Source organism: Cynocephalus volans, chromosome 12 (assembly GCF_027409185.1).
Source record: "Cynocephalus volans isolate mCynVol1 chromosome 12, mCynVol1.pri, whole genome shotgun sequence".
Taxonomy (NCBI): domain Eukaryota; kingdom Metazoa; phylum Chordata; class Mammalia; order Dermoptera; family Cynocephalidae; genus Cynocephalus; species Cynocephalus volans.
In genome coordinates this window covers 26,594,541-26,622,042 of record NC_084471.1, presented here as the reverse complement: position 1 = coordinate 26,622,042, position 27,502 = coordinate 26,594,541, and the positions used below count along the sequence as shown (strand labels likewise).

At 34.7% G+C, this 27,502-nt stretch overlaps 1 protein-coding gene across 5 annotated transcripts in view; it reads left to right on the top strand.

Moving 5' to 3' along the window:
- NEDD1 (NEDD1 gamma-tubulin ring complex targeting factor) overlaps positions 1-16,031 on the top strand; it is a 45,671-nt gene extending 29,640 nt beyond the window's left edge. For 2 of the 5 annotated variants that reach the window (XM_063075044.1, XM_063075048.1), the window contains 6 exons: positions 923-970; positions 1,911-2,113; positions 3,025-3,181; positions 4,093-4,249; positions 13,208-13,274; positions 13,721-16,031. In XM_063075044.1, coding sequence (XP_062931114.1) covers positions 923-970; positions 1,911-2,113; positions 3,025-3,181; positions 4,093-4,249; positions 13,208-13,274; positions 13,721-13,825 — 737 coding nt within the window. In that variant the 3' untranslated portion in view covers positions 13,826-16,031. The remainder of the gene's footprint in view (positions 1-922; positions 971-1,910; positions 2,114-3,024; positions 3,182-4,092; positions 4,250-13,207; positions 13,275-13,720) is intronic. The other 3 variants (XM_063075046.1, XM_063075045.1, XM_063075047.1) reach the window with 3 other exon arrangements.
- Positions 16,032-27,502: the final 11,471 nt, after the last annotated feature.

The window sequence follows — 27,502 nt, the reverse complement described above, 5'->3', positions numbered from 1 at the left end:
TAGTAATAAGAAAAAAACATGGATACTCAATATAGTGCTGGTTTTCACTGTCAAGGATGCAACTCTGTACTTAAGTAAAAGCCTTAATCTGTTGTGCCTCAATTTCTTCATCTTTTAAGTAAGAATATTTCTGCTTTTATTGAGGTTTATTTAATTTTTAGAAGTTATTTGAAATAACTTCTGTGTGTGCATGTGCGCTGTGCAATTACTAGGTAAATACACATATACGCACATAGATAGTGGATGGATAAATAGATGATATTTCCACTAATATGACAGCTGTGTGTGTTCTTCATTTGAATTAACATTTGTTAATGATTTTTTGCCCATTTTTCTATTAATCTGTTAAAATTTTAATTCTTGTTGAGAATTGGTAAATGAGTAATATATCAATATTGAAATAGTCTTATGCATATTCTACTGTTGAAATAAATATTAATAAAATCTTGTGTTATTTATAACTTTGTACTGCTTTAACAATATTTTTATATTATTTTAATTTGTCCCCAAAACAGTCTTGTGAGATGATCAGGGCATTAGCCCCGTTTTATGGATACAGAAACTGAAGCTTAATTGCAGTAAACTTGTCCACAGTAACAGAGCTGTTAAGTGGTATAGGTAGAACTGGATTACAGATCTCCAGAAGCTCTCCTACGGGGCTTGTTCTACTATACCTTGCTGCCTCATGAAATGACTATATACCATTGAATATCTTTACATATTTGCTGCCATGCACAAAGCTAAAAGAGTGAAAGAGAAGTTTGAATGAGTACACAGTGATAGCTTTCACCATTAACCACACTAATATTTTGCTTCTTAAGATTGTTAGTCTCTGAACTCTTTGGGGAATGATTGGGAAGTCTACGTTGCTATGGTTTCTTTCTCACTATTTTGTAAATTTGATTTTCTAATTTTATTGTAGATGCTGTAGTTAATAAGGGAGGTGATGAGTCCGTAGGCAAAGGAGATGGTAAGAACTACTTAGAAGTATTTTCATGAAAATTAAAAGTGATATTATGTTATCTATTGCTGTGTAACAAATTACCCCAGCACTTCGAGGCCTGAGAAGGTAAATTTTATCATCTCGTAATTTCTGTGGGTTAGGAATCTGAGCATGGGTTGGCCAGTGTCTTTGCTTTATTTCTCTCCTGATGCTTCAGTTAGGAGATCATCCTGAGCTGAATTCCACTCACGCTTGCCTGGGCAAGGGTCTACTTCCAAGCTCGTTCACACAGCTATTGGCCAGAGATATCGGTTCCTTGCCCATTGAGCCTCTCCATAGGGCAGGTAACAACATGGCAGCTGGCTTCCCTTAGAGGTGAGCTAGTGAGTGAAAGAAAGGCACCCGAGGTAGAGCACCCACAGTGTGTTTGTGACATAAGCTTGGAGGTGACATCCCACCACTTTTGGCATATTGTTTGTTAGAAGCAAGTTACTAAGTCCATCTTGCATTCAAATGGGGGGATTACACAGGGGCATGGATGTCAGAAGGCAGTGTTCATCAGGGGCTATCTTAGAGGCTCCCAACCAAGATATATACCATCTATATTTATCAAATTAACAATTGTCAGTTATCAAAAACGCATACTGACTAAAATAGTTAATTGCGCTTTTTCAGTTTTCAAAGTATTTTCGTGTATAGTATCTTTTTAAACCTTGCCTATCTGGGATATGGGTATGTATCATCATTCACATTTACATTTGAGCAAACAGACACAGAGAATTTTAAGATTTTTGCCCAAGAATACACATTCAGTAAGGAGTATAGTTGAGAAACGAACCAGTCTTCTGAATTCAATTCCCATGTCTTCTATCATTTGAATCTGCCTATCATGTTGAGTGCTTTAATTAAATATCCAAGATTGGGGTCCATCATATGCAGTGCAGTTTTTTTCCTCTTCTTTTTTCAGGCCTTGACTTTCTACCGCAATTGAACTCAATGTTTCCTCCAAGAAAAAATCCACTAACTTCAAACACTTCAGTATTGCATTCTAGTCCTCTTAATGTATTTATAGGATCTCCAGGGAAAGAAGAAAATGAAAATCATGATCTGACAGCTGAGCCTAAGAAAATATATCTGGGAAAACAGGAGACTAAAGACTCCTTCAAACAGGTATCTCCCTGAAAATGATACTGAATTCACTGTGTGTTTATCACTAGAATGTCGGCAGCTAGTGGATATATCTAGTTGACAGTGCTGTGCACTTACTGGGTGGAAAAATATTCTTAAATCTTCATGTCACTTTTTAGTAACTAAAAAATACTTTTGAAATCTGTCTTTGGGTATGTTGAAGGTAACAGCAGATGTAAGCATGTACTATTTTTTCTAAGACAAGATACTTAATATACCTGTCTGTGTGATAATACTCTGTACATGGATTCTTTTAAAATGTATTTCCATTGCAGCATAAAACACTGGGTTGGTGGTCAAGTCATTTACTCTAAGTCCTAGAGCAAATTGATGGTACTAAGAATGGAATTTATCATCATTACCTTCTACTAAAATACAGAGTCCAGTATATAATTTAATTTCTTATGTAAGGGTTCGAAATGATCAAATGATATCAGGAATGCCAATTTTGTTTTGTTTTTATATTTTTTAAGAATGGTATTGAAAAGGTATCATGCAAGAAGTACAAAAATGTCTTTTGATTCATTTAAAAAATATTTCGGACTAGTTAACCATATGAGAGTTTGGGGACTTTCTTTTTTTTTTTTGGCCAGGGATTTCCATTTTAAATAATATTCAACAGCAGATGCTTAGTAAATGAGCTTTTCCACATTGTGTTATCATTGAGATTGTTTTTGTTTAGTAAACTTATTTTGCTGCTAGTCCTAGTGTTTTTTTGTTTTTTTGTTTGTTTTTGTTTTTGTTTTTCTCCTTCTATATCCTTTTCTATTCTTCCTTTATACCCCTGACCCTACCTACTGGGAAAAAAGAGAAAAATAGGTACAAATTATGTGAGTAATATGGGTAAAACAAGAAATTATGTAGTAAAGTAATTGTTTATTTTAAATGTAAAGTTTGCAAAGTTGATCTCCTCTGGTCCTGAAACTGGACATCTAAATACCCCCACATCATCTAACCAAACAAGAAATCCTGAGAAATTTGAAAAGCCAGAGAAAGAAATAGAAACCCAGTTGATATGTGAACCCCCAGTCAATGGATCCTCAACTCCAAGTAAGTACATAAAACTTCCTGATGTTTAAAAAGTAAGCTGAAAGTCCTTCCAATTATTTAACTTGAAAAGGATAAATAGAGTGATCACTGACTAAAAATGTTTAAGGAGTTTAAAGTTTATGGGTACTTCTCTAGGATAACTCTCTTAGTAGAAAATGATGAAATGTGTGTCAATTGTTAAATTGAGTGACACTGATTTGATTCTCTTTCAGTGTCTATTTCATTTTCAGTCTAATATATGTAAGTGTCTTGATTTAATATGATATAGATAGACTTATAATGTAGGACCCTTTGAAAAGGGGTGGTTGACTACATGAAATTTAAGTTGTTTTTTTTCTTTTTCATATTAAAATTTAATCCTTAGAGATTATACTACAGTCCAATGAAAACTTGATTGCATTTAAAGGGATATTAGGTTCAGCTATAAGAGTTATCTATACAAAGCAACTCTTTATATAGAAATAACTCTTAGATATGTATATTTTACTTTAAGGTTTCTGTGGATGTATTGTGTTAGCTTAAACTCAAGGGCTTTGCCTGTAGCACTACTTTACTCTGATATTCCTTCTGTTTGTTTTTAATAGTCTTGGTTTATCTAGTTTGTCGTGCAGCTTGTCACATTCATCTTTTATAAGAGGAAATGGTTCAGAGATTCTTCAAGATTAATCCCTCTGTCATATGTTATTACATTAGACAGTTGGCAGTTTATATATATAGATAAATGACTATTAGAAATAATGTCATAGAAAGTTTCTAAGATTTGTGTTCCAGACACTGAATTTTTCTAAATGTCACAGGAACACTGTTCTCTGCCAGTTTCTCAAGTTTTCTCATGCCAAATCTTATTTAGAAATGTTTGATGTCTCTCAGTCCAAGTTGACTATTAATATTTTCTTCATTCTTTATTTTAGATCCAAAGATAGCATCCTCTGTCACTGCTGGAGTTGCCAGTTCTCTCTCAGAAAAAATAGCTGATACAATTGGAAATAATCGGCCAAATGCACCATTGACATCTGTTCAAATCCGTTTTATTCAGAACATGATACAGGAAACATTGGATGACTTTAGGTAGTAATTGAGAAATTATCTAGACCTTAAATGGTTTTTTTGACGCATGTAAAACTAGATCTGTATCAGTGTTGGTGGTTAATTACTTTTGTCTAGGTTCTGGTGTCATAAAATCATAGAAAACATGATGAGTTTTGTTGATCTTGATGTACTGCATTTATTGATTGTCAGCCAGGAAAAGGCACATTTGCCTAGTGTACGTAAGTAACTTGGCAGGGCAGTCTAGCAGGTAGGCTGCCATTGTGCATTTTTTTTATCATCAAAATGTGAATAGATTCTGGTAAGCTCAAATGGTGTTCTTACATGCATTATTTATGGATCAACTCTTAACTGCGCTATGTGCAATAATGTAGTAGCGAAAGATATTTTAAGAAGGACTTAAGAATATTTTCAAATAGAATACATCAGAATGTAATATTCAACCTAAAAAAACTTCTTTCAAGACCTATCCTGTCTTTCTCTTTCTCATTCTTTGAATTTTGAACATTGTAGGAATGTGTTCTAGAATGCTGCCTCCTTTTTACTTATCTCAATATTTTGAAAGCTGTTTTGAATTATTAGAACTTTTGTGTATTTTCCCTTTCTAACCTATAGTTACTTAATATTCTAGCTTAGATTTGGGTTATCATGAGCAAGAATGTTGGAGATGTACAGTTTTTATAGGTGCATGGTTTTTTTTAATGTTTAAAAATACTTTTTAAAAGTTTTATTTTTTTATTGTCATAAAATATATATAACATAAGGATTGCCATTTTAAGCATTTTTAAACATGCAGTTGAGTGGAATTAATTATGTCAATAATACTGTGTAACCACTATCTCCAGCTATTTTCAAAACTTTGTCGTCATCATAAACATAAACTCTGTACTCATGAAGCAGTAATTTGTCATTATTTATTCTGCTTATTTCTTCCCCCTAGTGTATGGTAACCTCTAATCTACTTCTGTCTCTGAAATTTTTTTTTCTATTTTTTTTTTAATTGAACCATGGTAAGTATATATATTTATGGAATACTATGTGATATTTAGATACATTTGTTCAGTGTGCAGTGACCCATATCAGGGTTATTGAGCATATCTGTCACCTCAAACATCTGTCACCTATTTGTGTTGGGAACATTCAGCATCCTCTTGTCTATCTACTTGAAGTTACACAGTAATTTGTTGTTCACTGTATTCTCTCTGTGTTGCTATAGAACACTGGATGTTATTCTTCCTCTCTCTCTACAGTTTTGTATCTATTGACCACCATCGCTCCCCCATTACTTCCCCTTCCCCCCCCTTCCCCTTGCTAGTTTCTAGTAACCACTATTCTACTCTCCACTTTCATGAGATCAGCTTTTACAGCTTCCACATATAAGTGAGAACATGGAGTGTTTCTCTTTCTGTTCCTGGCTTATTTCACTAATCAGAATTTTCTCACCTATGTCGCTATAAATGGCAGAATTTCATTTTTCATGGCTGAGTATATTCCATTATGTATATATACCACATTTTCTTTATCCAGTCATCCACTGGTGGACATTTAGGTGGGTTCCAAATCATGGCTATTGTGAATAGAGCCACGATAAACACAAGAGTGCACGTGTCCCTTCAGCATGTTGATTTCCATTCCCAAAAAGTGCGATTGCTGGATTCTGTGGTAGTTCTATCTGTAGTTTTTTTTAGAAACCTCCATATTGTTTTCCATAGTGACTGTACTAACTTACATTCCCCCCAACAATGTATAAGAGTTCCCCTTTCTTTGCATCATTGCCAGTATTTGTTACGTTCTGTCTTTCTGATAAAAACTGTTCTAACTGGGTCAGATGATATGTCATTGTGGTTTTGATTTGCATTTCTCTGATGATTAATGGTGTTGGGCATTTTTTCATATACCTGTTGGCCATTTATATGGCTTCTTTTGAGAAATGTCTGTTTGGCTCATTTGCCCATTTTTTAATTGAATCTTTTTTTTTTTAATTGAATTGTTTGAGTTCTTTGTATGCTCTGGATATCACTCCCTTGTCAGATGCATAGTTTGCAGATATTTTCTCCCATTCTGCTGGTTTCCTCTTCACTCTGTTGTTTCCTTTGCTGTGGAGAAGCTTTTTAGTTTTCATATAATCTCATTTGTTTAGTTTTACTTTTGTTGCCTGTGTTCTAGAATTCTTATTCATTAAATCTTTGCCCATTCCTATATCATGAAGTGTTCCCACTTTGTTTTCTTCTACAAGTTTTAAAGTTTCAGGTCTTACATTTAAGTCTGTAATCCATTTTGAGTTCATTTTGGTATATGGTGAGAGATAGAGGTCTAGTTTCATTCTTCTGCATATGGATCTCTATCTTCCCAGCACCATTTATTGAAGAGACTGTCCTTTCCCCAATGTAAGTTCTTGACTCCTTTATCAAAAGTCAGTTGGCTGAAGATATTTGGATTTATTTCTGAATTCTCTATTTTTTTCCATTGGTCTATGTGCCTGTTTTTGTGCCAGTACCATGCTTTTGTGATTACTATAGCTTTGTAGTATATTTTGAAGTCAGGGAATGTGGTGCCCCTTTGTTCTTTTTGCTCAGGATTTCTTTGACTATTTGGCATCTTTTGTCCATATAAATTTTGTTTCATATGAATTTTTGGATTGTGTTTTCTATTTTTATGAAATATGTCATTGGTAGTTTGATGGGGATTGCATTGATCTGGAGATTGCTTTGGGTAGTATGGTCATTTTGATGATATTGATTATTCCAATCCATGAGCATGGGATGTCTTCACATTTTTTGTGTGTTTAATTTCTTTAATCAGTGTGATATAGTTTTCATTGTAGAGATCTTTCATCTCCTAGGTTAAATTTATTCCTAAGTATTCCATTGCTCTTGTTGCTATTTTAAGTGTGATAACTTTCTTAATTCCTTTTTCTGCTAGTTTGTTGTTGGTGTATAGAAATTCTACTGGTTTTTATGTTGATTTTGGATTTTGTATCCTGCAGCTTTACTGAATTTGTTTATCAGGTCTAGGAGTTTTTTGTTAGTCTTTAGTTTTCTCTCCATAGAAAATCTTTCTCTTTATTAAATTTCTCATTGAGATCATGAATTGTTTTTATGATTTTGTTGACTCATTTGTCTGTATTCTCTTGTATCTCAGTGAGTTTTTTTAAGATTATTAATTTGAATACCTTCCCTGGGAGGGTGCAGATGCACTTTCTTTCTGTTGGCCCAGGGTATATTTGTTAGGGTAGGCACCTGTGAGCTGTTTTTCTGGTTGGAACTTGGCTCACAGAACTAAGCTCATTGACAGAAGTGCTGGGGAGATCTGCATGTTTGAACTCTGACCTGGGACTTGGGGGTGCGTCAGTTCAGCAGGCCTGGATTGGCTTCCCAGACATGCAGGACTGTGGTCATAGCTGCTCCTGGGTCCAGGCTTCAAGCCACTGTGATCAGGTCATTGTAGCCTCTCCTGTGAGTGTGGAGCCTTAAGGCTGGTGAAGCAAATGGCTACTGGCTCCAGGGCAGGGCGTGCCCTTGCAGTGGCTCTATTCCAAGATGGCGCTGTAGTGCATTGGCTTAGGTCACTAGGGTGGGGTATGGAGAGTGCACAGTATATGCCGCAGTTCTGGAGTGATGCAGTGCATGTATTCTAGGCAGCTGCCCTCACTTGGCTCTGGTCTTACAAGGACTTTAGAATCTTCCTGCAGTAGGAAGTACAGGCCTCTGTGGTGAGGATGGGGGTTGGTGTGGGCCCTCTTCCTACCTTTTCCCAGCAAGAAAAAGTCCTTCCTGCAGCAATCCCAGTAACAGAGACTTGGCATCTGAGGCTTTGTAACTCTCTCTCCTCTCTACGCTGCCATCCTGGGCTTTTGTGCTCCACAGGGATCTCACTAGTCTCCTGTTGTACCCCTGTGCTCTGTCACAGGTGCTCCCATTATTATTTAGCTGTTTGTTAGTTGTTCTGGTCCTTTTTTGTGAGAGGGATATGCCCCAGGCACCTCTAGTCAGCCATCTTGCCCCACCTTCTAAAAAATATTTTTAAATGTTAAAAAATATTTTTTAAAGAAACATCATGATTTTGGTATTACAGTGTATCCGGTATATGTATATGTATCAGATACTAAGAATACAAAATGAATGATATGCCCATACAGGCCTTATGGTTTAGTTGGGATGGGTATGGTATATCCCGCTATTATGTGTGTTTCTTTAATGTAAATTAATTTGTTTGTGATTGGTATTTAGGGCATTGTTGACAATATGATGAGAAAATGTTGTTTGTACATGTAACAGCATTCAAAATAAAGTACATGTGAACACAGTTGAATGCAGCAAACTCCCCATCAGTGTCCACCTCTGCTTGTTCACGTCCTCTTGGCTTCGTTGTGTGCTTTGTGTTAGAAGCACTTATTTTGTGATTATACCCCATCTTTGGGCAAATGCCCTTTCCTCCATAACTTGACAGTTCCAGTCCTTCCTTTTGTATTTGATCTCCTTCCATTTAGTGACTATCACTTTTTTAAGGTAAAGTTTTTTATTATTCATTATCTATTAGACTTTTACCATGTCTTCTTAATTGTGCCAGTTATTTTTATTAGGATTTGTTTTTGTTAGTGCTCTGGTTAGCAACTTGCATAGGTTTTGAGTGGTCTACCCCAATCCTTTATTTTAATAAATCTTTTATTTTAATAAATCCTTTATCTTATTCCTAGGTCCTGTTATTTTCAATGCACAGTTTTAAAGAATATGAGGTTTTTCAAGAATACATAGATATTTATGGCGTAATAGCAGAATCATCTGGGTATACCTGACTATTATGTGAAGAAAGTTATGTTGGAAACATGGAAAGGGAACAGTTCTTCTGCTGGGGCAGATTTAGGAAGGTATTGCTGAAGAGATTTTATTTTACACTGAAGCGTTGGAACAGCATGAGCAGAGACATGGTTGTAAATTCTAGGAGTGCTTGTAGAGAGTAGGTACTGTGTCAAGAGATGAGGCTAGAAAGGTAGTTATGAAGGCCTTATCACATAGGTAATAGAGAGCCGTCAGAGTTTTTACACACAGGAGTGATGTGCTGTTTATTATCCGTTTGTTTAGCAGGTATTTGAGTGTCGGTTCACCACTGGCTTCAGATAATTTGAGGGCAGTGGGCTCAAGATGTTTTCTTCAGCAGGCCTGGGGATCTGAGTGCTGGGGCGACTGCAATCTCTGTGCTTTACAGCTCAGCTGCCGGCTTTTTGGGTTGCTGGAAGTTTATTCTTTCACTTTCAAGTCTGTTCCTGGATTTCTGTGCCTCTAGAGGTATGTCTGTCCTGCTTCTAGCCCTGAGGGCTGCAATAATGTGTGTGATGAAGGCCTACAGTCCCTGGGAAGGGTTCTCTTGATTCTCCTGCCCTGCCTTTAGCCCTCAGCATGCCGTGCATGTCTACACCTGTGGGTGCAGGGTAGGGGCCTCTCTCAGCTATTCTGTCCCTCCCACATCTATAGGCAGCCTCTGCCTGGGACTCAGTAAGGATCCAGAGTGGCTCAGTGGATTTCTGTGAATTCACTTGCTGTGCCCTCAGCCTTCAGTAGGTCATGTAGAGTTACACCTGTCATTGAGGGGATAGAGGAGGTGTTAGGGGGGGCTCTCTCTCAGGCATTCTCCCTCAGCCATAGGGGGTGGCTGCTGTCTTCTTCATGAGGGCCTGGAATGCTTCTGATGGTTGCTCTCAGTTCTCCTCTTCTGCTCTAAGTCTCACTAGACTCTGTGCACCCTCACCTTAGGGGGTCTCTTTCAGCTCTCCTGCTCGGCCTTTCAGTAATTTTTTACACAGCGCTTAGTAAAGGCCTGTGGGTAAAAGTTGGTGAGTAAATGCAGACTTTCTTTGTGGCTGGGGCTCCGTGACATTCTAAACTTCATCCCAGTCTTCATTGGGCCTTGAAAAATCTATAAAAATTTCAGCTAGTTCTTTCTGCCCTATGAAGGGCAGCTGTTTCCTACCATTGCTCTATTGAGGATGAAAATAATCATGGGTCTGTTTTCTCCTAGGAGGGCCTCATACTTTTCTGAGTTTAGTTCATTTAATTTAGTTCATTTAGATTTCTTTGCATTCTCGGCTCTCTGGTTGAATTGAAAAAATGTATGATTTTATAGGTTATCAGGCTTGTTCTCTATTAGGGTTGAGAGGTTACATCCTAAGCAGAAATCTGTCTATCTGTGTCTATTGTCTTTTGGGAAAATTTGTTTCTTTTGGGAAGCAGATCACTTTGATCCTGTAGTTGTTAGGTTTCAGGTTTTCTTAGAGCTGATTTATTTCTGGTTTGCCTTTATTCCTAGGTTTTAGTCTTTGCCCTTCTGAGACATCAGCTGAATGTCTATGGTATTTACCATGTCTTTTTACTTTGGTAGGTCCTGAACTTTAACCTCTGTTTCACCAGCATCACATGGCTGCCGTAATACCTTCTCTGCTGTTTAGCTGCTATTTTATGTTTGATTTCCTGCCATCTAGCCCAGTACAAGTATTGCTTAGGAGTCACAGATGCCTTAAGGGGAAATTGCACAGTTTCAGGCTTACTTTTCTATAAGTGTCCTGTCTTCAGGATCTTGGACCTTCCAGCCTTGGCTGTTTTGCTAGTCCCAAACTCTTACATTCCCCCACCCACTGAGACTGTCTCAAGCTCCAGGCCACTGCTTCTGCTCTTTCTTCACACTGTGGAATCAGCACATATAGCAGAGAGAGAAGCAGAGATGAATATGGAGTTTACCTACTAGACTTCCCTTCTTTGTAAGACCTTAGTCTTTCAAGCCCTAGCTTTGTTGTTAGTTCTCTGATACCTTCACTTTTTTTGTTTGTTTTTCATACAGCTGTTATCATAACTGAAAGCAGAAGAGGAAATTTTTAAAACTATGCTTATAGTTGCAGCAAAAAATAAGATACTTTGGAATAAATCTAACCAAAGATGGTGAATATATGTATAGAAAAACATTTTAAAAAATTTATCGGAAAGCATTAACACTTAAATAAGTGGACAGATATTATGAAGATGTAAGTTCACTTAAATTAGTCTGTAGATTGAATGCAGTTCCAATCAAAATCTCAACTGGGTTATTTGGAAGAAGATGATGAGATGATTCCAAAATATTTATGGAAGAAAAAAGATCCAGGAATAAACAAAATACTCCAAAGAAGAATAAGGTTGATGGGGACTTGTTTTTCAGATGGATAAGCTTAATGATAAAAATATAATTAAGGTAGTATAGTATTGGCACAGGGTGGACAAATTGGCCAAAGGAATCAAATAGCCTAGAAAGAAACCTATGCCTATACAGAAACTTGATATATGACCAAGATAACAGCAAATCTACACAGATTTGGGATCAAAATATGGGATCATCAGTTAATTGTGCTGCGACACTTGGATATTCATGTAAAAAATAAGTGTGGATCTCTGTTCCATGCTATTGAAGAAATATCAATTCCAGATAGAATAAAAGTTTAAATTTTATGAAGGGCAAAATTTTGGACATTATAAGAGAGCTTTTAACATCAAGATAGATAAATTATTAAAAATAAGAGAGTGCACTACCTATAAAAATAGATTGGTAAATTTGACTGCATTATTAGGTTAGTAAATTTAAGTGTCTTAATAGGAACTGTTCATCACAAGATACTACTAACAAAGTAAAGGGATAAGAAAATAACTGCTGTATACCTATAACCAACAAAGGAAAATGTAAAGAACTCTTAAAAATGAAAAAGAAAAAGACATGAATAGACATTTCACAGAAAAATAATGGTATATGAACATAAAGAAAGATGTTCAGCCCCATAATTATGATCAATTATCAGAGAACTGAAAATGCAATGAAATACCATTTTATCCCCATTAAATGAGAAAATATTGTAACTTAGTGAGGATAATAGTGTAAGAGGAACTCTTACACTGATGATGAACATATCCATTGGTACTACCACTTTGGAAAAGCAATTGCATGATTTTATAAAACTGAGCAAGTATACACCTGGGTATATACCTGGATATATCATCTATAGACTTTGGCACCTGTGGGTTGGGAGATATACACATGATTATTTATAACAACATCGTAATGATAAAAACTTGAAAACAATCCAAATATCAGTTAACAGGAAAATTAATATTATAAGTACAAACCAGTGAATTATGGACGCATAGAACATGAATCTTGAAGACATAATATTAAATTATTTCCTAAATATAAGCTACTCAGTATTGCATAAGGTATGGCACCCTTTTTATAAGGCTCCAAAGCAAGCACGTTGAAAACATACTGACTACAGATTATATGTTATACAAAAAAAAAAAAAATGTTTTTTACAAAGATATTTCTTTGCTGAATAAAATTCAAGAGAGTAGTGACTTCTTTTTTGAGCTTTCCCTAAGAGTTAACTGATGGAAACAGACAGGAGCACACAGGAAGCTTTTATTATTTGGTAACATCCTAGGTCATAAGTTGTGTGGTGGGTGACTGAGTATTCTTTTTATTATTATACTTCACAATTTTCATGTATTATTTTGTAGGTATGAATTAATTGCATTTTATTGAGTAAGCCATGTTTTAATCACCCAAATAGCCCCTTTCTGCTGGAAGGAAGTTTTTTTTTCCCCCCAATAGCTGAAATATTTGTAACCTAGTAAATTCTCTGTATTTCACTGTAATTTAAGTCTGTATTTTTCCTTAATGATAATTTCTATATAAAGGAATAAAGTGGGAGTTCTGGAGGTGGACAGCCTGGGTCTGCCTCCTTAGCTACACTGTTTACTGATTGTGTAACTTTTGGACAAGTTATAACTGCTCTGTGGCTCTTACTTCATTGGTAAAATGGAAGTAATAATTATACTTAATCGTGAGCATTAAATGAGTTCCTGCATTTAAAGAAACAATGCCTAACATACAGTAAATAAATGCTAGGTCCATTGTAATTTTTATTATTGTAATAATTATTAACAAGTATTTTACATCCTTTTCTAGAGAAGCATGCCATAGAGACATTGTGAATTTGCAGGTGGAGATGATTAAACAGTTTCATATGCAATTGGTATGTATGGCAAATTATATTTTAAATGAATGTAGAGTTGTGTGGATCTAAAGAAATCCATTGAAGGGCAATGTGTTTTTATGTAGTTGTTATATCTAGTTACTAAGTTAAATAGGAGTTTTAAATATTTAATAACTAGATTTTAACTGGTCATCTCCTTTTTAACCTGTAATTGTAGGCCGCTTTTCACAGCTTTTTTCTCAAGAAGTAAGCAAAAAGCCTTCCAAATGTGCAAAGATAAATCTTCCAAATATATTAATTTCATCAGTGATCTTTCATTTGTATTAATAAAGTAGTACAAAGTAGTAAGGGTGTTAAGTACAAGAAATATCATTCAGCTATCATTTTCAGCATGAGAAAATAATAGCTGCAAGTACATAAAACACAGCTTGCTAAATAAATTTGAAATACTAATCATTTAAAAAGCATTTTTCGCTTTTTTTTAGAATGAAATGCACTCTTTACTGGAAAGATATTCAGTGAATGAAGGTTTAGTGGCTGAAATTGAAAGACTACGAGAAGAAAACAAAAGACTACGAGCCCACTTTTGAAATTTCAGTGAATACCTTAATGTTTTTTAATTTGGGAAGTTTTCTGGCAACACAGAACTACACAGAATAAGTATTGTTTTCATGGCCTCTGGGGAAAAATTTTTTTATTCAAGTAAAAGCATGATGAGATTTTACACCAACCACTATTTCATCTTCTCTGTCAAAAATATTTATATTTTTATATTAAAAACTGTACAATATGTCATCTGCCTGATAAAGTCAACAGGATTTTTTTTTTCTGAAAGTGTTAAGCTATGCACTAAGTGCCCTTTTTCATAAGAGAAGAAAATTGTGCATAAAAATACGTTGTGTATGTTTTTTAATCACCTTTTCAATCTATATTTTTGATTGACAAATTGCCTTTCAAATTTTTTGGGGTAGTTGAGGTTTAAAGAGTTTGATATGCCTTCTATTTTTGTGGAGAAATAATTTTAAAATGTTAATTGGTGTTTCTAAGCCATTAACTAATAAAACACATGGTTGGATGGTAATTATTTTAACTTGATGAAGTCAAGTATTAATATTATTTATTACTTGTACATTTGATAATACAATTTTTGGAATTTTGAATTGCACATATACATTATATATTTTGCATTATGTTACTGCATTGTACTTGTAATGAGTCTCTGCGTCTGAGTGGTGTTATTTAGCTAACTTTACCTATGTAAATCTTTGAAGGGTTTATAAGACTCAACAGGAGCTGTGTATCTGCTGATTATCTCATGAATTAATAACATGCAAAATTATATGGTAAAGTTTCAGTCAACGTGACCCAATTTATAATCACTGAAAATTTCATATTAGATACTAAATATTACAGTATTATTGCCATTTTTTTCTCCCAAGTGAGAATTGTAGATTATTTTGTTTTGTGGTTTGTATCATTAACTTTCTCTAATTTTTTGTGTGCTGTGCATAAATTTTTATATTATTGGCCTTACTATAAAATTATTTAGAAAGGTTAATTGTCAAAAGAATTTACACGTCTTTGGCAATAGGTGGATGTGTACATCTATGTGCTGTGATCTACAGTTTTAGTGGTATAAGATTAGGAGGGCTACTGACTTGTTTACCTTCTTGTCTCTTGTTCCAAAGATTTAAACTACATACCTTGTATATAGCTCTCCTAACCAATTTTGACTTCTGAGATGAAAATATTTACTAAAATTAAAAAAAAAAAAATTAGTTTACCTTACTAACTTTATGGTTTCAAAGTGATGAAAATGTTTAAGGATATATTTAATAAGTATAAACATACTATTACTGCTAAAAATAAAAACAGGAATATTACTTTTTTCCAGTGTGGCTCAAATAATACATTTGAATTGAAGCATATAGAGGTGTTAATGTGATCTTTTCCTGACAGATTATGAAAGCATCGTGACTTGTAACAACTTTCCTTATAAATCACTATCACACAGCTTTAGAAGACATAAATATTAGTGTGTTTTGCCTACACTCTGTATTTAAATCTACTAATATTTTCCTATTGCCTTTTGCTATAAATGTAAATAATGTGTATTAAAAGAGGGGGGATAAATAAAACAATTTTAGTAATTTTATGTGTATAGACAAAGCACTTTGTTATGGAATTAAAAAGCTAATTAAGGACAAAAAATAAAAGTTTTATATGCAAAATATAGGAAATGTGAAATTGAACTTCTGCCTCTGGCCAAAATGGAATAATAGGGGTTGGACTTACTTTCCTACCTGAAATAATAAAAGAGACAAAATATGTGAAACAGTTGTCAGATATTGGACATTAGGCAACACAAGACAGTGATCTCTGAGAAGGGAAACAAATGAGACTCAAGAAACTCAGTGAATCCCAAATTCAAGAAATGAGAAAACTACAACAAGGCACATCATAATCAAATTCCTTAAAATCAGCAACGAGGGAAAAAATTTAAAAGCATCTGGAGAAAAAGACACAGGAACAAAGATAAGAATGTCAGACACTGGAGCAATATATTTAAAGTACGGAAAGTAAAAAAATTTAGAATTCTGTGCCCAGCGAAAATATTTTTCAAAAACAAATGTGGAATAATTTTTCTAGGTTTTTCAGACCTAGAAAAGCTGAAAGATTTCATCACAAGCAGACTTGCACTACAGGAAATGTTAAAGAATTCCTTTAGTTAGAAGGAAAATGGTACAAGATCTTCAACTACACAAAGGAATGAAGAACACCAAAAAAGGTAAATATGTGAGCAAATGCAAAAAACATTATTTTACATTTTTGCTTTAAAATAATACATTATTTATAGCAAAAAGTAAGGTGTTGTACAAGGAATCTTCAGAAAGTTCGTGGAAAGGTTCATATTATCTTTTAATTTCATTTTTCCACAAACTTTTTGGAGTGTCCTCATATGGTTAAGATACGTAAAGTGAAATGTATGACAATATCATCAAGGTTTAAAGGTTGAAAATGAAAATATACTGCTCCGTGGTACTTGCACTAACTGTGACACAGTATATTACCTGGACGTAGATTGTGATAGGAATGTAAACAATAAACCCTAAAGCAACCACGAAAAGAAAAGCAGTTAATAAATAATAAACAAAGGTGATAAAAAACCATAAAAATAAATCCAAAAGAATGCAGAAAAAGAAGAAAGGGGAACAAAGAATAGATGGAACAAATAGAAAATAAACATTAAGGTAGTAGATTTGAACAGCAATAGCAATAATTACATTAAATGCAATTATTGTCTTTTTAAAATTCAGCTATCTACTGAATACAAGAAACCCACTTTAAATATAAAGACATCATTTATATATAAAAAGAAGAAATAAAATGTTAGAGTATTAAACTGACTGCAAATGAAAACAAGATATTAAAATTTGTGGAAAGCTAGAGAAATACTTCCAGGGAAATTTATAGCATTAAATGTGTATATTAGAAAAGGAAAGATATCAAATCAATGACCTGAGCTTTCATCTTAAGCTACAAAAATAGTAAATAGATCCCAAAATAAGAAAAGGAAAGGGGGAAAAAATGCAATAGAAAAAATCAATTAAGGAAATCAGTGAAATTAAATGCTAGTTTTTTGAGACCTATAAAATTGATAAACCTTTAGCTAGATTGATAAGAAATAAAAAGACATTAATTACCAATATCAGGAATGAGAGAAGTGACATCACTACATATTCTACAGATATTTCTTCTTTTTTTTTAACCCCCCTGACCTGTAAGCGGATCGCAGCCCTCGGCTTGGTGTGGTCCGCACCACACTCACCCAGTGAGCGCACCGGCCATCCCTATATAGGATCTGAACCCGTGGCCTTGGCGCTACCAGCACCGCACTCTCCCGAGTGAGCCACGGGGCTGGCCCTTTACAGATATTTCTGATGAAAATGCCAAACCTAAATGGCTGCAGTGGTGAATTCTTTCAAATATTTAAAGGAGAAAAGATCCCAATTTTTAAATTGTTTCAGGGAGTAGAAGAGGAGGGGCTAATTCACAGTTCATTGAGACCAGCATTATGCTGATACCAAAATCAGGCAGCATCATGACAAGAAAACTACAAACTTACATCACGAACACAGACGTAAAAGTTCAAGGCAAAATTTTAGCGGTTTGAATCCAGTGATGTGTATAAAAGATGACACATATGGTGTTAAACACATGAGGTTTATCTCAATGAAAATTAGGGCTAACAGAACATTTGTCAATTGTAATTCCTTATATTAACAGACTAACATAGGAAAACCATATGATCATCTCAATAGATGCACAAAGAGCATTTGACAAAACCTAACATTCCTAATAAAAACTCAGCAAAGTATGAATAAAAGAGAACTTCCTCAACCTGATAAAGGGCAACTAAGAAAAACCAGCAGCTAACATTGTACTTAATGATGAACAACTAAATGCTTTTCCCTTGGGATCACAACTAAATGCTTTTCCCTTGAGATCAGAGACAAAGCAAGGATATCTGATGTCTCCTTCCATTAAATATTGTATTAGAGTTTATAGCCAGGGAAATTAGGCAAGAAAAAGAAAGAAAAGTCTTCCAGATTACAAAGGAAGAAGTGAAAAAGTCTATTCACAGATGATATATTCACAGACAACATATAGAAAATCCTATGAAATACATAAAAAAATCTAAAACTAACGAGTTTAACAAGGTTACAGGATACAAGATCAATATACAAAAATTGCAATTTATTAGAATATTAGAAGATCAATTGCACTTCTATACAGTAGCAACAATCAGAAAATGAAGTTAAAAATCAAAACCATTTATAGTTGCAAAAAAAATATGAGATACTTAAATGTAAATTTGATACAAGATAGGCAAGACTTGTACACTGAATTCCACAAAACAGTGCTGAAAGTAGAATTTGTAGAATTTGTTAAGCTGATTCTAAAATTTGGAGATACAAAGGATCTAGAGTAACCAAGGTAACCTTGGAAAAATAAAACACATTAGAAAGATTACATTTTATAATTTCTAGATTTTTTATAAAACTACTTATCAAGACAATATGAGAGGATGTAAACATAGTAACAGATCAATGTAGCACAATAAAGCCCAGAAATAGACCCACACATATGGACGTATATAGTCAAATGACTTGACAAACATGTAAAGGCAATTCAATAGAGAAAGACTTTTAAAAAATAGACTTTTAAAAAAATCGTGCTGGAATAAGTGGATATTTATATGCAAAACAAACAAAACACTGATGCATACTTCACACCATGTACAAAAATTAAAACGGATCATAGATAGACCTAAAAGTAAAACCTAAAACTAACAAATTTCTAGAAGACAACCCAGGACAAAATCTTTGTGAGCTTAAGGTATATTTCTTATATGTAACACCAACAGAATTAAATACAAAAGTAAAAACTGATAAATTGGACTTCAACAAAGGTAAGATAGGGTCTTTGAAAGATACTGTTAAAAGACAAGGCACTGCCTGTGAAAAAATGTTTACCAATTGTATATATGATAAAGGTCTTACATCTAGAACATATAAAAGAATCTCAAGATAAGAAGAAAATAACTCAGTTTTAAAAATGAGCAAATGATGTAGACACTTCACCAAAAAAGATATGAAGATGGCAAATAATGCAAATGAAAAGATGCTCATAGTCACTGGTCTTCATGGAAATGCAGACTAAATCACAATGAGATACTGCTACACATCTATCAAAGTAGCTAAAATTAAAAAGACAGACCATAACAAGTATTGGTGAGGATATGGAACAAGTGGAATTTTCATACTGTAGGAATATAAAATGGTACAATCATTTTGGGAAGCATTTTGACAGTTTCTTGAACATATAACTGCTGTATACCCTAGCCATTCTATTCCAGATATTTAGCTGAGAGAAATAAAAGCATATATCCCCACGACAACTTGTACATGAATGGTCATAGCAGCTACATTGTAATATCTGGAAATAACCCAAATGTCTGATAATAGATGAATGGATAAACAAATTGTACTGTATACAGTGGAATAATGTTAAGGGACCCCCCAACCCTTACTGACCTATGTATTCTGCTTCTGTACAAATCGCTTGCTAAAATAAATGGGGGAATAAACAGAGTAACATGGCCAACAATGTTAAGGGAAGCCCCAACCCCTACTGACCTTAACAATACCACCCAGCTGTATGAAGGGAATAAACTATAATATGTGCAGCAACATGGATGAGTCTAAAAATAATTATACTGAGTACTAGAAGCCAGACAAAGAGCATGTACCATATGATTGCAGTTATACATACAATTCTAGAAAATGCAAACTTAGCTATAGTGACAGAAAGCAATCCGTGTTTGCCTGGCAACAGTAGGGGTAGGGCAGGAGAGAGGGATTACAAAGAGTCACAGGGAAATTTTTGTGGGTGATGGCTACATTTATTGTCTTGATTGTGATGATGGTTTTATGAGAATATACATGCCAATATTTTCCAGATTGTATACTTTAAATATGTGAAGTTTGTTTTATGTCAATTATACCTCGATGTGTTTTTTTGAAAAAGGGGTCACTTCTAATATTATGACATTATTAGTATGTCGGAATAATGTCTCCTACCTTTGATATATTTGATATTGTTCAAATATGAAATATATATAAAATGAAAGAATAATTTGGATTTCAATTTAGCACTGTACATGTTTTATTTGTAGCTGTTGATATGTAAGAGGAGAGTCATCAATATTGAACCTGTGAGAATTACATTCACATACTGTCTATTCTTAATCATTATTCATTAATAAGTAACCATATGAATGCGGTGTGTAAATAACTTCATTGAATACTCTAAAATTTTTGGTTTTAATGTAATTAAGAAGCAATGGGATATGACCTAGAAATACAAAATTTAACCATGATGTTGTTTCTGAAAATTTGAATAGCTCTTTATGTTAGAGGTCTCTATTCATTTAAAATTTTATATTGGAACTTTGATCTAATTTAATTATTTCTATTATTAATAAGCTTTTAGCCATGTTAAACTAACCTGATATACATTTATAAATAAATATTTTTTGATGAGCTGAATTTTGGGGTTTTTTTTTGGCAGCTAGCTGGTAAGGGGATCTGAGTCCTTGACCTTAATGTTATAACACCATACTCTAACCCAGAGCTGAATATCTTGAATATAGAAAATTCCAAAGTTCTATATGAAGCTGATGTATTTTTCTATGCAACTCAAAAGGTTGACAATTGTAAATATGCAAATATCTTTGATCAATAGCATAATAATGAGAAAAATGAAGCCATCAAATATAGGATTATATTTCTAACATGCAGTATTTCCTAAAAAGGTAAAATTTAGTTGTTGTTTGGAGATATTGTCAGGGAAGTAATGGCAAGAAAGTACAGTAGTGCCTTTACTAAAATTTATTTTTTCTCATTTATTAAATGCCTGGCATTGTAGATAATGATATTTGTTAAAGAAAGACAAGAGGATATTATTTCATGGAGATCATACTTCTTAATCTGTTATTCAGTAAATTGTAATTTTTACCACTTTTATCATTCAAAAAATATTTCAAGTGAAAAAAATTACTATTGAACAGAACTTTGTGATTGAAGCATGGTTTCACCTAAAATCTTAAGTGTTTATAAGAAGTTTGAGAACCTAACTACAACATTACTAATTATATTTCAATCAATTATTTAAATAAGTTGTTTACATATAGGTAAACATTATTTTCATTTTCTAACAAATAGGCTGGGGAAGCTATCCAAAATTGTCCCTGTGACTTTGAATATGAAAATTTACATATCTGTTATTCATAACAATCTGTGGGATCCAATTTCAGAAATAAACTAGTTTTTTTTAAGGAAAGGTCCTTAAAAAGAACCTTTGAATATCTTTGAAAAAGAACAGTCAGGGTTGTAGCACTGTTATTAACAGTTACCTATCTGCTCTTTCTGTCATTTGAAATTGTGCACCATTCTATTTGTTTTCTCTGTTTTAGTGTTGCTAGAAAAATCTGATTTTCCAGATATGCTAGAATTACCTGGTATCATTCTCTACTTAATGCCTTCTGTTTTTTGTTTGTTTGTTTGTTTGTTTTCAATGTCTGTCTTCATCAACTCCCTCCTCTCAAGTTAATGATCTCTTAATGTGTTCCCTTTCTTACTTTTTAAAGATTAGAAATTATTGCATCTCATAGAATCAGATCACTGGCATATCCTCTAAGCCAGTGGCCAGAAATCTTCATATCTAGCTTTTTAATGACATGTAAAAACCCATCAATCAAAGACCACCAGGAACATGCTTGTAGTCAAAGTTATGAAGAGCACACCCCATGCAGAACCATGGGGCATCTCAATAAGAAGAGTTTGGTAGAGGCTTGTTATAAGATTTGGGCTTATGCTGAGTGATTTTTGGATGGTATAAGAATGCAAGAGTTGGAGTGATGTCAGCAGGACAGCAGAATAAAATCCCTAAACCCTCCTTCCCCCACAGAGACACAGATTTAACAACAGTAAACAGACCAAATGCCTTTGTGAGAAATCCAGAAATCAGTTAAAATGTTCCTGCACCCCAGGAGAGCATGTCAACCACATCAAATCCCAGTAGAAAAAGTGGTGACACTCTCACCAGAGCCCCTCCTTCCAGTCTAGTCCAGTGTGAGTAGGAGAAAAACTCCAACTCTCATCTTTTCCCGGGGGAGAGAAAGAAGTAGAACGTGGTCCAATGTTCTGACTTTAAGTGGCTGCCAGTGGATTGGTTTCCGTCTTGACCAAATCCAAGTCCATATAGGAACTGGAGCCCAGATTGGAGGTTTCTGAGAACAAAGACTATGAACATGCACAGAAATGTGCAGTACCACAGAAACCAGATAAAGCTTCAGTACCATAGCTCACTACAGGATTAGACAGAGGCCACAGTATCTTAGGTAATCATTAGCGGGAGCTCCTCAGTAGAAACTAGCAAACCTCATCAACTAGGAAATCGATTACATGCACAAGCCCAAAGATAATGCATACCCAGAAAAGGCTTGAGAGGTCTCCAGAATCTACATCTGGGATGAGTAGAGAAAGTCCATCCTGTACGAAAGCAGACCAAGAAGTCTGGGAGAGTTGGCTGATTTTCCAAATGCTAATCCCAGCAACAAATAATGATACATAAAGAAACAGAGAAACATGGCACATTTAAAAGAAAAATTAAATCTCTAGACATTAATTCCCTAAAACAGTGATATATGAATTGAAATAAGTCAAAATTGTTGTCATAAGGATGTTCAGTGAATTAAAAGAGCACAGAGACAACTAAATGCAATTAAAAAAGCAATGGATGAAGAAAATGAGAATATCAACAAAGAGAAACTATGTAAAAGAACCAAACAGAAATAATGAATCTAGAGAATACAATAACTAATTGAAAAATTAGCTATAGGAATTTGATGGCAGACTTGACAAAGAGGAATAAAGAATCAGTGAGCTCAAAGATAAACCTTTGAAATTACTAGGCAGGGGAGCAAAAAGGAAAAGGAATAAATAAAAATCAAGCAAAACAGCATATGCATTATGGAAGTCCCAAGAGCAGAAAGAAAAGAGCAGAGAATGTATTTGAAGAAATAATAGCTGAAATTTTCTCAAATATGAGGAAGAAATGAACATATAAATCCAAGAAACTCAAAGAATGTCAACTAGGATAAGTCTAAAGAGACCAACACCAAGACACATAATAATCAAATTTTCAAAAGTCACAAATTGAAAACAGTAAGAGAAAAGTAACTCATCACATTCAAGTGAGCTCCTATTAGATTATCAGCAGATATGTCAGCAGAAACCTTGCAGACTAAAAGGGAGTAGGATAATATGTTTAAAATACTAAAAGAAAAAACAGAACAAAGCAAAACTGCCAATCAAAAATACTGTATCTGGCAAAATTGTTCTTCAAACATGAAGGATAAACTAAGACTTTCCCAGATAAAAGCTGAGGGAGTTCATCACACTAGACCTGTCCAAAAAGAAATTCTGAAGAGTCCTACAAGTTGAGTAAGCAAAAGGATAATAACACCACAAAATCATGTGAAAATATAAAACTTTCTTGTGTAGATAAATATATGCAGTAGTGCCCCCTTATCTGTGGTTGCACTTTCTGAGGTTTTAGTTACCTGTGGTCAGTCAGGTTTGAAAATATTAAATGGAAAATTTTAGAAATAAACAATTCGTAAGTTTTATATTGCATGCCATTCTAAGTAGCGTGATGAAATCTTGTGGTGCTTCATTTTGCCCTGTCTGGGGTGTGAATCAACCCTTTGTCCAGCATATCCACACCGTGTATGCTTCTCACCTACTAGTCACTTAGTAGCTGTCTGGTTTATCAGATTGACTGTCACGGTATGACAGTGCTTGTGTTAAGGTAACCCTTATTTTACTTAATATTTTGTTATTAATCATTTATTATTAATGTTGCACTTAATTTTAAGGCTCCAAAGCACAGAATTAGTTATGCTGGCAATTCAAAATGTCAAAAAGAAATCATAGAGTGTGCTTCCTTTAAGTGAAAAGGTGAAAGTTGTCAAGAGATATAAACACACCTCTTTTAGTAACTAAGAGAAAGACATGAAACATTCAGTTCTATTTCTAGTTTGCTAATAGGTTTTTGTTTTGTTTTAATTTTAAATGGGTGCTGAGTTTTATCAACTGCTTTTACTTCATTTATTGAGATATAATTTTTCTTAAGTCTTTTAATGCAGCAATTTGTATTGATTTTTGAATGCTAAATCATACTCATAGTCTTTCAAAGGTCTGCTTCTTGCCTTCTTGATATTAAGATATGCTATTTTGCAGTTGTAGGTAACAGAATTCTTCTGGATAAGTTTGTGCTGTAGATAATCCCTGTATCTGATCTAAAATATTCCTAATAAAGAATTATTTTATGTATTGAATTATCAAGTTCTACATTAGGTGCATGGAGCTTTTAAAGACTATAGAGATATAAAGCCAAGAAGATAGTATGTTGAGATTTATGTAATTTGTGGAAAAATTAAGGGTGTGGTAATAGAAACTATTGTTAGAACCTCTGAAAGGAAAAAAAGCTTAGATCAGTGGTTTTCAAAGTGTGGTTGAGTAAGCCCTGGGCGTTTCCAAGATCCTTTTGGGGGCCTGTGAGGTAAAATTTATTTTTATAATAATACGAGGACATTGTCTTTTTCATTCTTATTTTCTCATGAGCATGGAGTGGACTTTTCCAGAGGTTACATGTGGCTAAATCATTGTGGCTGATATCTAGTGGAATGCGTGCTTGTGTATTCTTGAACTTTCTAGAATTTACTAAGGTAAGCTTTTTGAATTCCTTGATATTTTTAATAGTATAAAGAAGAACTGAGAGAAAAAAAAGTTGATAGCCTGCTGTAGACTTTTTTCAGCTCTAAAAAGGACATGGAAGCTTAAGCATGGTCCCACATTAGTCTAATATGCCCTTACTAGAAGTAATTAAGTAGAGAGAGGGAGAGAGAGGCATGTCTAGAAAAGAACAGTAGGTATGACTTTTGGCTTTTGGTATGTGGAGTAGAATGGAACCAAGTTCATAGAAACTCAAAAAGTGTTTTAAAGAGTTAAGTTAGCAAAAGTACTGCCATATAGGACTAAAAAAGTTTCAGGCTTTATAAAAATGTTAAAAAAACCAAAACAAAACCCTGTGGGCTCTCTACTTTCTAAGGCACAAAGCAGCCTCAGAAAGTTGCTCAGCTGCCAAAAATGTCATATTTTCCAAGGCCCTTTTCAGAAGTAGTTGAAGAGAATTATGAAAAAGAAAAAACATCTTAAAGGGCAGAGTCAAAGGCAATGGAGAACAATGGACTGGGCAGGCATTCCCAGGGAGCAGAACTCAGGCCTAATAAAGAAAAATTCCCGTTCTACATTTTCCCAATGAGATTTCAGAATTGCTATGGGCCAGTGATTGCTCCGAGCCTCCTATTCTTAAATGGGAGGGTTTATTGCAGTTATCCTGTCCCACCTTCACCAATGTGTGTAGGCTGTGTGTGCATGTGATGGGGTGGGCAGATAGATAGCTCATTCTTTTGTTCATTGTTCTCTGGACAGAGAGCAGTCATTGTTCTCATTAATATGAGAAACCTCTGGACTTAATGCAGATCACAAGATCCTAAACTTTGAGCATGGTGCTGTGATTAAATACAGCTTTTGAGAATCCTTGGATGGAGGTGGGCATATATTGCATTTGGGAGGACTGTGATATATTGCATTATTGTTTCCAATCCTTCACCCCTACTACATTCCTGTCCTTTGACATTTGACTTTGTGGTTCTTACTACAAAAGAGGTGAAATATATTCTTCTACTCTGTGACTCTGGGGTTAGCCACATGGCTTGCTTTGGCCAAGTAAAGGAGAAATAAGGTGTGCCTGTTCTAAGTCTGGGTTTTAAGAGGTCTTGTATGTTTTACCTGCTGTCTTGTACTTCTGACACAGACATTAACACACACACACACACACACACACACACACACACACACACACACACACACACACACACACACACACACACACACACACACACACACACACACACACACACACACACACACACACACACACACACACACACACACACACACACACCGCCCTGGGCTAGCTGCTGGTCCCAAGAGGAAGATGAGAAACATGTGAAGCAGAGATGCCTCAGCCAAGGTGCTCAGCCAAACCCAGCCTAGTGCAGCCGACTGAGAATAAATGCTTACCATCACATGTAATGGAGATATTTTAATTGTTTATTACGAAGTAGTAGGTAGACTTCTTGACTCACCTCTATCCCAGCTGCTGTCATTTAGAGCTTTGTTATGCCCTACTGAGATTTTTGTAGAAGCCTCCTAACTAGGCTTTCTTTCTCTATTCCTTCTCGTCTGTTGTGTACACCTCTGCTAGAGTTGTCTTTGCCAAAAGACAAATCTAATTCTCTGCAGGAAAGGGCTGTAGTACCTGGTGTGGCATCCCGATCCTTCCTTGCAGACTTATCTCCCACCACTCTGCACCCTGCACTGGATATTCCAATCTCAGGTTCCCGAGAGTGCCGTGCTCTGTCATGGCTCTGGGCTATCACTCACTGTTTCTTCACCCAACAAACACTACAAATCCTTCGGGACATTTCTTACATGCCCCTTTTTGTGTGATATTTTTCCTTGACTTAAAGGCAATTATGCTCTCTTCTGTGCATACAAAAATTCATATCGTAGCATTATTATAATTCTTATAGAATTGGGATGATTTATCTTCAGGTCTGTCTCTCTACTGGGTAGAGGCTGTCTCTGAATTCTCTCTGCAAAAGCAATGTCTAGTATGATGCTTTGACCTCTGTAGAGGTTCAATATCATCTCTCTAATTTTATCAATTGTTGAATAGTGTCGAATAAGATGTAAGGATTGTTATAAATTATTAATTCCTGTGTGGTATATAAGATATTTGCAATAAACCTGAAATTTGATTTACCATAATCCTTCTTTTATGCATGTCAAATAATAGCATTTATAGTAGTAGTATAAATTTGTGAACATAGAAAAATGACAATAATGGTTGAAGATAGTTGACGTGTCCTTGATGTAGATATTGTGGGTCCTATTCAAGTGAAATCTGACAACCAGGCTCACTTAAAATTAAAATGTCAAAAATCAATTATGCTTCATTTTGCATTCAGACAAATTGAACTTCTCAAAATTTATTTGAAGCACAGCTTATGTCAAAAGACACCTACTCTATTATTTGAATACTACTGAAATGGGAAAACATTTTATTTCTTATTTTAAAAATGATCATCACACTAACTCTTTGTCTGCCAAAAAGAGACTGAAGAATATCTCATGTCTAAATATTGCTATAGTTATTGAACTCTCCTTAAATAACAAAGTTATTGACTTTGACAGAAAAATGAGATTTCTGTAAATTTAATAGTAGAGAACTGCTGGCATCTGGGCCACAGGAAAGAGCCTGTGCAGAGAGAAGACTGGAGAGGGAGGTGAGGGCAGATCAGGAAGGGCTTTGTGTAATATGATGAGAGTCTAAACTTCATCTGATAAGCAGAGGGACATTTGCTTGTACCTTGCAGAGTAAGGAGAGTGGCTGTCTCTGCCCCTATCCTTCTTGTTAAGAGGTATACAGACTCTTAAATGCAGCCTCCATCTTCAGCTTTATTAGGTAAATGCAGCTGACATTCATTTTGTACTTCACACCTGGCCTTT